This window comes from Puma concolor, chromosome A2 (assembly GCF_028749965.1).
Source record: "Puma concolor isolate L17-30 chromosome A2, mPumCon1.1.hap2, whole genome shotgun sequence".
Lineage (NCBI taxonomy): Eukaryota > Metazoa > Chordata > Mammalia > Carnivora > Felidae > Puma > Puma concolor.
In genome coordinates, this window is record NC_141668.1 from 66018394 (window position 1) to 66029294 (window position 10901).

Sequence of the window (10901 nt, forward strand, 5' to 3'; positions counted from 1 at the left end):
ACGAGTGTTTTCCCGAGAAAGTGCCTGTTTAGTCAATCAAAGTGTTCTAGTTTCGACGCAAAATTTTACCGGCTAGAAGCATATATACGACAGGAAAGAGACTGTTGCGCTTGGGACTGGAACGCTAAGGGTCTTTCCAGGTCAGTGCGGATGTTTGAGGTGCTGGATCAAAGCAGGCACTTTTAAGGACAGCTGCATCCGGGCGCTCTTGCCGCAAGCTGTCCTCCGAGCCAGGGGTCCTTAGGTAGGAGGTTCTGGGTGACTTTGGACGTCCGTTCATGCTTGCTGTAGGGACTGCTTAGTGCGGGGCCTTGCAGTTTTGATCTTTTCTTCTCCCGGAGCCGAGGCCTCTGCTGCAGCCATGTTACGCCAGATCTTCGGTCAGGCCAAGAAGCATCCAAGCGTAAGTTCGTGACCCGTTTTGCAGTGTTTTTACTTGTCCATTCTGTGTCCAGCTGCGACTGCCTCGGTTACCTGGGGACTTCCTCATTCACAATTATTAACCGTTCTTCGGGTCTGGACCTTGGCTCACTTGTGATATTCTCTTAGTTGTCCCAAGCCCTTGAGTTCTGACCTTCCACGCCATGCATTGAGGGGTTTGGGCTGGCAGGCGGAAGGTGAGGGATACCTTGGAGGAAAATAAGCCAGTGAATGTTGGAACAGTCGGGTGGTTGCACCTTCTTGTAAGTTGGTCCGACCCCGGGGTAGTGGTGCGTCGTGTGGGTTAGAGATCAGCAGGTCAGGTTTCCTGTTTGTTATGCTGTCTCTTAAAGACCTCTTACGGCACTGCACCACCAGGCCTTGTAGCAAATACAAATGTCTGTAATCTTGGACTTCTCGGTTTGCTTGACGTCTTGAGATTTTGGGGGAGCTTGGTATCGCAGAGGTAAATCAGAGTTGTTCTTTTTTGTGTAATTTTTTCCGCAGCACATCAACGTGCTTTGGTCCTAAAACCCAGTTACTCAGTCTTTATCTTAAACCCATTACCTAACTACGAATTAAGCATGGTGGTAATATGTCTTCAGAAATTTATGCCTGTAACCGATGTTTGTCATAGGTATGTTCATATTTGGTCTATTTATTTCACAGAACTTATGTTTTTCATAACCCCTATATCAAGGCAGGCCAAGAAGTTGTTTTACAAGCCTCGAGATAAAGGAAGCTGGGAAATTGAATGAGAACGTGTATAAATATTAAGAGAGGTGGAAAAGACTTGACATATGTTCCTGGAAATTTAAAAATTTGAATCTAATTTTTTTCCACATTAAACCAGAACCCTCTTCACGTCTTTTGGAAATTTCTTTTGAACATTTCTTTCTTTTGAACACAGTTAAAAGAAATCGTACCTCAATTTAAGGTCTACCTTTATTAAAATTTTAAAACAAGGTAGAAAAATACCATTTTGAGACCTGAGAATCATTGTGTAGGAATTAACTCTAGCCTTTCTTTTATCAGTATCTAGGTATTTGAAGCTGGCTATTAATTCTTGCCTATTTTGTGTTTGGTTCTAGTTGATCCCCCTCTTCATATTTATTGGAGCGGGAGGTACTGGAGCAGCACTATATGTCTTGCGCCTGGCATTGTTCAATCCAGATGTCAGGTAAGTGCTTAAAAACGTTTAGTGGAACTTTGATGGTTTATTAAGCTGGTTTGGGAGCCACAGTCTTTAGGGAGGCAAAAATCAAGTAGTAGAAAAAGCCTGTTTTATAGGCTTCTATAGGAAGTTCAAATCCTGTTGTCATTTTCTTTTCCTGGGTCATAAAATTGTCTAAATGTCTTTGAGTCTCATTTTTGTCATCCGTAAACTGCTAATTATTTGGAGAATTCTTGTGAGAATTGAGATAACTATTTTTATAAAATACTTAATCAGAGTTGCTGATGCATGTAAATGTTTTTTGTCTGCTTTTCCTCAATAAGGAATGTTTCCTTTTGAAGTTAAAGAACCAACATGCAACAAAAAGATTGATGTATTGTTATTCTGTACTTTTCTATATATCACTTAGGGAAAACCAAATGAATTTTCTTTACAGTTTTTAATGTTTTTATTTATTTTTGAGAGAGAATGAGCAGAAGAGGGAGCAGAGAGAGAGAGAGAGGCAGAATGAGAAGCAGGTTCCAGGCTCTGAGCTGTCAGCACAAAGCTGGATGCCGTGCTTGAACCTACAAACCACGAGATCATGACCTGAGCTGAAGTCAGCGCTTAACAGACTGAGCCACCTAGGCATCCCAAAAATGAAGTTTAAAGTTTCCTGTGAGAGGGATAGGGACAAATACACTGCCCAGGAGGCTCTCTGTTCAACTCTTTTTTCTAATTAACTACATGGGATTGCTAAATAGAGTCTATCTCTGTTTCAACTCTACTGAAAACAACATCATACTCAATCTAATAGAAAATGAGATCTATTCAAAATATTAGCTCCTTAGGAAATAGAAAATTATTTTAAATAGTGTTTTATTACTATAGTAGTTAATAATGTTTGTTTCTTTTAGTTGGGATAGGAAGAATAACCCAGAACCCTGGAACAAATTGGGTCCCAATGATCAATACAAGGTAAGCTATAAAATTGTTTCAGAATTGCTAGGAAGTATATTTTAATACGTTTTCTCATGTAGTAGTGTTTTTTTTTTTTTTTTGAAATTGGATATACATGTAAAATTCCATTATAATGAACTTTGAGGAAGTGCTAGATTGTTTTGTGAAATTAAAATGGCATATTTCCCTAGCAGAAATTTTTTTCTAAGGATTTTTTTATTCACAGACCTTAGACTCTGGATGTGAAGTTAAGATAATGTTTTCATTCTACTGATTTTATGGGCAAAAGAGGTGATAGAGCTATCACATACCATTTTCTTAGATCTTGAATAGTCTAGTGCAGTGTTTTCAAACTTCAATGTACATGGGCCTCAACTGGAGAGGTGGTTAAAACACATATTCACCTCCACGCCCAGAGATTCTTATTTAGTTGGTCTGTTGTGGAGACTAAGAATTTGCATTTCTAACAAGGTTTCAGGTGATGCTGATGCTGCTGGTCCATGGACCACACTTTGAGTAGCACTATTCCAGTGGATGGTTTGGTTGGCTGTTTTTTGTTGTTGGTATGGTTGAAATATTTCAGGTGAGGGTAATTAGGAAGAAATGAAATTGGTTGAAACTTAAATTTTACCATGAATCTTCTAACTAAACTTTTTAACGTCTTTCCGAAAAGTAATTTGTGGAACTACTCTTTCACAGAATGAGTTCATTGACTGAGACTTTATTTATTCTGTTGAGATATTGGCATATAAAATTATGTAAGCTTAAAGTATACAAGGTGTTGGTTTGATAAATTTTATATTGCAATATGATTACTATAGTAGCATTAGCTACTACTTTTATCATGTCACATAGTTACTATTTGTGTGTGTGTGTGTGTGTGTGTGTGTGTGTGTGTGTAGAACAATTAAGACCTAGTCTCTTAGCAGCTTTGAAGTTTATAATGCAATATTGTTGACTATAATTCCTGTGTTGTGTATTCGATCTCTAGGATTTATTTACTAGTTGCACGTTTGTACTCTTAAGCAACCTCTCCCAATTCCCCCATCCCTGGCTCCTGGTAACCACCATTCTACTACTTTTACATGTGTAGCTTTTTTAGATTCCACACGTAAGTGATATCATGCCTTATTTATCTTTCCCTGGTGACTTATCTTACTTAGTATAATGCTCTTAAGGTCCATCTGTGTTGCCACAAATCTGAGACCATTTATTCTCTAAATATAACCTTCCTTATGTGTCAAAATTTTGCGTACAAAGACTAACTCTGGAAATGTTAAAACCAAGGGCAGCTTTATTAGGGTATAATTCACATTCCATACAACTTAACTATTTAAAGTGTATAATTCACCACATGCACTTTCCTTGGTCCTTCTACTAAATTGTGTATTAGAGTCTCTGGGTAGGTGTAGTTCAAAAAGCTCTTCAAGTGATTATGATAATGAAGGCAAATTACCAGTGCCCTGGAACATGATAACACATGTCAGTATAAGGACATGTGAGTTGGAAATGGAATGTTGCTGCAACAAAAATCTAATTTGTTTGGCATGAATGGGCTGAGTAGCCATGACACTTATTTCAAGTCTGGAAAGATGAATCATTATGTAATGGCAAAATATCTGATCAAGTATAACCTGCTGTAACTTGGAAGGTAGACTGTGTCTAAAGAAGTTTGTTATAGAAAAATATTTTGGAAAATAGGATGTTAGTAGACTGGTTGTATTTGCCAAGAGATGAACTTGTAGAAGAATTGGGCAATTTGCAAGCAGAAATAAAAGGGAACAAAGTCCAGAAAATAAGCCCAGAGTGAATGAAGCCTGCTACTGCTTCTAAACGCAAACAGTGAAGTAAACTAGATTATTTTCTTTATCATTCACTACTTACCTAAGAAAATTGGGGTTTGGGTTTTTTTTGTGGGTTTTTTTTTTTTTTTTTTTTTGCCTATTAACATCAGGTTTAGCCTCATGACTGGAAAATCATCAGTGAGGGGACATGATATCTCCCATCTCTGAACCAGTGTGTGGTTCCCCCATTGTTCTTTGTCATCTGACCTGAGACCAAAATGGACATGTAAGAGTTATTCATTCAGGCCAGAATTGCAATGAAGAGAACATGAAGCAGTCAGCTTACAGATGGCATATAATGCAAGTGAAACGTAAACCTTTGTTGTTGTAAACCACTAAGTTTTGGGGGTTATTTGTTGCTCCTTTGCAAATCTAGCCAAATGTAGACAAACACGAGGACTAAAATAGGATTTAATCATTAAAGACCCAGCAACACTTCTCACTTGATTAAATGCCCCGAGCCATGATCAGAATATGTTGTGCCTTCCCAGTTACTGTTCCAGAGACCTTCAAGGTAGCCACCATTAAATGGAGAAAAGGAATGGGGACATGGAAGCTGAAAACTAAAACAGTTTTGAAAATTAACTCGTTACTTCAACAGAGAATTTTGATGCTGACACATGGAAGCAAAAAGAAGCAAATACATCAGAAGCCTACTAGTTTTGAGAAAATTGGCAAAGATATTATGACCTTTCCACATTGCATGAGTATAGGGGTTTGATCCTGCTTCTCATTCACTGGGGAGTCCTATAACTTGATCTTCAATTGCGTCTTTCGTAAAGTAAGAATGAGTAAGGCCGTGATAGTTAAAATAAACATAAAGCATTGTGCCCAGTGTCTGGCATCCATTAGAAGAACCCAATCAGTGTTTATTTTCTTTATGTATAGCTTGTAGTTCTTTTGTAGTATTCTTTCTAATTTTGTCAACAATGTTAAGGATAGCACACAATTAGTTTCTTTAAAAAAAATCTTTAGATTCAGTTACTTCATAAGAATACTGTCAGAACAAAGATCATTGCTCTTGGTTATTTGCACTTAGCTGTCTATACAACTTTGTGTATATCTCAAGGATAAGCTTTACAACCTGAGAGTTTTTCTTTTTTAAAAAGCTTAAGTAAAATAAGAATTTTTCAGTTAGAAATCAAGAAGTTAGGGTATGTTTGGAAAAATAAAGAAAAGGGTTTGAAGAAATAATAGATACAAATTTATGAGCTGCTTAAAAACCCTGAAGAAAGTGTTGATGATTCTGCACTTTTAGTTCTTTTGGAGTTAAATAATGTGGTCTCCAAGTAATTAGAACACAACCTCGTCAGTGTTCTCTAGCACAGGAATGAGTAAACCCAAGATTATAGCCTTATTTGAGCTTATGTTTATATCCTAATGTTTTCTCAGTAGACACTCTAGAGATGTTTAAAATACAAATCATTTAAAAAAAAGTTATTGGAGAGGCAGTTTTTTTCTAAAGCAATCATAGATTTATTTCTAAAATTAATTTCAGTTGAATATAAGGAAATTTTTAGAAATTACAGGCTTCCAAATGTGTATTATTTAAATACAATATGGTTTTGAAACAAAAATACAGTATTATTTAAGAACTTTCGTGCCAGAAGTGGTCAGATGGTCAGATTTTGGTGCAATCTGGCTTAAGAAATTAAGGGAACATACTAACACTGTTCTTTTGAGGTAGATTGAATATTTTTACCTTACCAAAATCCTTAAAGGACTGGAATTTCAGTGTCTTTCTTTGGATGACTTTTATATTGTTAAATATCTGTAATAAAAATTCATGTCTGTAATTGTTACTATAGAAAGCTGAATAAAAATAATTCTAAAACTTCTGTACCATCTCTGTGTATTTGATAGATTATCTAAAATATCTTTTTTCTTTTCCAAGTTCTACTCAGTGAATGTAGATTACAGCAAACTGAAGAAAGAAGGTCCAGACTTCTAAATGAAATGTTTCACTATAAAGCTGCTTAGAATGAAGGTCTTCCAGAAGCCATCCGCACAATTTTCCACTTATCCAGGAAATATTTCCCCTCCGAATGCACGAAGTCATGTTGATGTATTGTGTTGGGGTTTACACTGACTAATAAATATCTGAAACTTGATATGTGTCACTTTTTAATGCTGAAAATCTGCTTTCAACTTTATAACTAGGGTATAGGAAATAAACTTAGAATTTAAGGAATTTCTTGAGTTTCCATCTGTTTATAATTTGAAAAGAAGAACTTAAACTGTTCAAACACTTTTTACTTTTTGTATAGGCCCTTGGTAACTTCACTAGAGTATATTTAACAACTGAAAGTGGATATTATGCAAAGGTAGATTGGGAAGAGTATTCAAGTGTCTTTGGCATTGGCAAAGTGGAAACATCTGGATTTCTGTTACAGATGTCAAAGTATGTGCAGTTGTTAATGATTTTTACCATGGCAGTCTTTATTGTGAACATTTTCAAGTTTATCAGAAATTGTACTTGGGTCTGAGCTCGTGGCCATTTTGTTTTTGCTGTGCTGGCGTAATCACACAACAGACTGCCTTTTTTAGTTCCTTATCTTCATGAGATCACCAAACAAAGTTGCATTTAAATACTGATGTCTTGTGTTAGCATTTATGTATATTTGATGAGTTGCAGTTTTCAGAATTTGCAAATGCTTCCGGTAGACCCTTGAAAAAAAAGGGAGCCAAACAAAATTACTGAATTTCACTTCTTTGAAGTTTATTATCTCAGACTGATGAGGTTTTACCCTTATCACTTCAGTAAAAATGCTTCTTTTAAGGTTATCGGATGACCTCCATGTTTCTAATTTCAAAAGTCAATTATTAGTAATCACTTTGACCTAACATTTAATAGCTGACATAACTCTTCCTTGAAACATTCTCATCCTGTAGTCTCTAGAACAATATACTTTGTTTTCCTTTATGTCATTGGCTTCTCTACTCGGTTTCTTAGTGGTACACTTTCATCTTTGCGACCTTTAATATGGGATTGCTCCAAAGGAAAAACACTTAGGACCTTTTCCCTATCTGTAATCTTCATCCAGTCTCATTTTCAAATACAATGCTGTGGATGTCCAAGGTAATTTTTCAGCCCAGATGTTTTTCCATGTGTATGTGTATGTTTGTGTATGTATATGTATGTGTATGTATATGTATATACACATACACGTATTCTATATGGATATATCTATATATTCACTCAACTTCTCCATGTGGATGTCTAATAGGCATTTTAAATTTAACGTGTCAGTTCTGAATTTGTGAACCTCTCAGACTCCACATCTACAATCTTTAGCATAACTCTTTAATCATATCAGTTTATAGGAACACCATTCTTATAGTTAAGGCCAGAATCCTTGGAGTCTTAACTTTTTTGAATACCCTAATATTAAGTCATGTTTGTTCTACCTTCAAAATATACCCAGAATTTCACTGTTTTCAACAGTTCCTCCCCTATCACCCTGATCCTAAGCCGTTGTCAGCTAATTTCAATTACTAAAATAACATCTCAACTAGTTTCCCTCTAGTTCTCAACACAGCAGCCTAAGTGATCTTTAATATGTAAGTCAGAATATGACAATCCTTTGCTCAAAGCCCACCAACATTTTCCCATTTTATTCAAACGCTAGATATTTCAATCTGACTCCTCTTTCTGTTGTTCTCTACTCACACACCTCCACCAAATGGATTTCTTTGATCTTCATATCATGCATATTCTTGGCACAGGGATCTGACCTCTGGTTTAGAATTATCTTCCCCAAATATTGGCAAGGCTTGCTCTCTCACTTTTTCTAGTCTTTCTCCAGTGCTACAGTGAAGCCTCTGTCCAAAATTTTGCACCCTGCTTCCACCCTCATCACTTTGTATCTCTTCCTATATTTATGACCATCTAAATATGTAATTGGCTTACTTATTTTGTTTGAAATCTCTCCCCTCACTAAAATTTAAGCTCCATCAGGACAAGTGTTTTTGTCCATCTTGTTATATCCATAACACTTTATGGTGGCACTTAGCACATAGTTGGTGTTCAATAAATACTTGGTAAATGGATACATAAAGGGTCAGTTGATTAAGCATCCAGAACAGAGTGTCTAGTCTTAAGTGGACACAAGTGACTCAATGGAGGCAGAGAATCAGAATTAGGGATGGCAAAACACCTTTTAACAAAAGCACTCTGAACTGTGCTCCCTCATCATCACCCCCAGTTTATAATTTTTTTTCCCCAGTTGATAATTTTTAATAGGTTTTTAAAATTTCCAACTGGAGCATTATGCTTGTACTAAAACAGCATCTCCTATTCTGGAATTTGAAGGTTATTTTCTTTCACAACACTGCAATCAAGATATCAAGATGAAGAAAGGAAAAGAAGTACAGGCACAAATAAAACCAAATAGATCCTTTTTTTATTTAAAAAAAAAAAAGTCCTTGAGTCCCCGATACCATAGTCATCATTACCAAAACTATCCATTTTTTCTTTCTAATTATAAAAGGACAGTTAAAATAATTCACAGAAAATATATATCTAAGGCTTTTTTTTTTCATGGTGTAGAGAATACGTTAGATGCTATTTGTAACTGCTTTCTCAAAAATGCTCAAGTGTGGCATTCAGAACCCCATTTTGACAAATAACAGTTACTGTTCAGTAAAACAAACCATATACACTAATTTGAAGTTTAAATTTCAAATCAAATAATGGAAAACATTTGTATATATAAATTATATGTACATTTACTACACTTCAACATTTCCCATTGTAAGTTTGTCCCTTTCCTCTGGGGTGGTTGGTAGAATTCATTTTTGGCAGGAATCTCTACTTCCCTTGGTTATGCAAAAGGTAATGAAAAAAACAAGAGAGGGTTATAAGAGGGCATTTTATAACAATGAAACTAATAACAGTAATAGACATTTTTCAGCTAGGAACCACACTAAGCTCCTTACATGTATTCATTTATTACTAGTTACAACATTGTATGGCAGACTTACCACTCCTCCCCCACCTTTTTTTTTTTTTTTTTTGACGAATTAGGAAACGAAAGCATAAAAATATGCCCAAGGTCAAACATGATTAGGAAGTGATGGAGCCAGGATTTGAATCCACGGAATTTGATTTCAGAATTCATTCTCAGAACCCTCTAGAACTGTGTCATAGGGTTGTCTTCAGATTTAAGTAAGATATTATATGGAAGAAGCATAGTGTATTTCCTAGCAGAATAAACATTACTTATTAGCTATTGTAATTATAAACCCTGGAGTTTATTTCTTCCTTTCCTTCCATCAGAAACTTTAATGCGAAACTTCTTAAAAGCCATGTTATATAAAACTTAAAGAAAAATACTATTTAGTAAAAGCTTATCCAGTTACCACCAATCTGATCAGATGATCCTGTATTGTAAATATCTTTGATTTCAACATCTGAATAAGGTGGACTACCTTTTGTACCAGAGCTTTAAGACTTAAGAAGTGGTGTGATTTATGTCTTTCACTAAGTTTGCTAAAGCAGTGCCTACCCACACAGCGTGCCATGCTAATGTTCCACCCTCTCTGGTTTGCATTATGACTCAGTGAATTAAAATCTTGATATGCAGGTCATCTCTTCTAGGTTGAAAATGATACTGAGTTACTTCATGCCCGATACTGAAAGAATTCTTTGATGCTATATGAATGGTAAATAGCATCTGGAAAAAATCCTTAAGCCTTGCTGTTGTGTGTGTGTGTGTGTTTAAATCTTAAAAGGCAACAGCTTATGTACTTTATAATATTGTTTTCCTGTTTGTTCCTAACCAGAAAGGAGCTAATACTGCATAAGATTTTTAGACTCCATATTAATTCATACTAAGTGAAGATACTTTGCAAACTTAATTTGTTTTAAACTGTTCAAAGAGTAATTTATCCTTCCCATTTATCTGGTGTATTTAAACTTCTTAAGTTACAAAGCAACTTTGTTAGATTTCTGTAAATTGCTTTAATCCTGTAATTCTTATAAGGATTTTGTCTGATGTTCCCTCATGATTTCTTGTAGCAATGGTGTGCTGGTAAGTGCTTAACAATCAGCTCTCTGGGACAAAGAATCCTGGTTTTTAGCAATTTTTGCTGGTTCCTGTTACTGGCAGATTAATGCCTTTCCCCTCAAAGTAGTCCACGTCCTAATGCCTGGAACCTAAGGATGTGTTAAATTACATGGCAAAGGAAAAGTAAGTTTGCAAATGAAATTGATATTGCTAATCAACTGACTTTAAAATAGGGATGTTTATCTTGGATTATCCAGGACTCTGTATAATCAGAAGAGTCCTTAAAAGTAGAAGAGGGAGGCTGAAGAAGAAAGTCACAGGGAAGTGTGACTACAAAATAACAATCAAAGAAATGCAATGTTCCTGGCTTTACAAATGGAAAAAGGGGCCATAAGCCCAGGAATGTAGGAGGCCACTAGAATCTGAAAAATCTGAGGAAACGGATTTTCTTAGAGCATCCAGAAAGAAATTCAGCCCAATGAGACCTATGACAGACTTCTAACCTACATAACTAAA

General features: G+C 35.8%; 1 protein-coding gene across 1 annotated transcript; it reads left to right on the forward strand.

Annotated features, from left to right (window-relative positions):
• Positions 1 to 238: 238 nt before the first annotated feature.
• Positions 239 to 6488, forward strand: COXFA4 (cytochrome c oxidase associated subunit FA4). The gene is made up of 4 exons (XM_025929724.1): positions 239 to 403; positions 1512 to 1600; positions 2491 to 2551; positions 6272 to 6488. Exons 1-4 carry the CDS (start codon positions 362 to 364, stop codon positions 6326 to 6328), a joined length of 249 nt encoding a protein of 82 aa, XP_025785509.1. The 5' UTR covers positions 239 to 361; the 3' UTR covers positions 6329 to 6488.
• The last annotated feature ends 4413 nt before the right edge of the window (positions 6489 to 10901 follow it).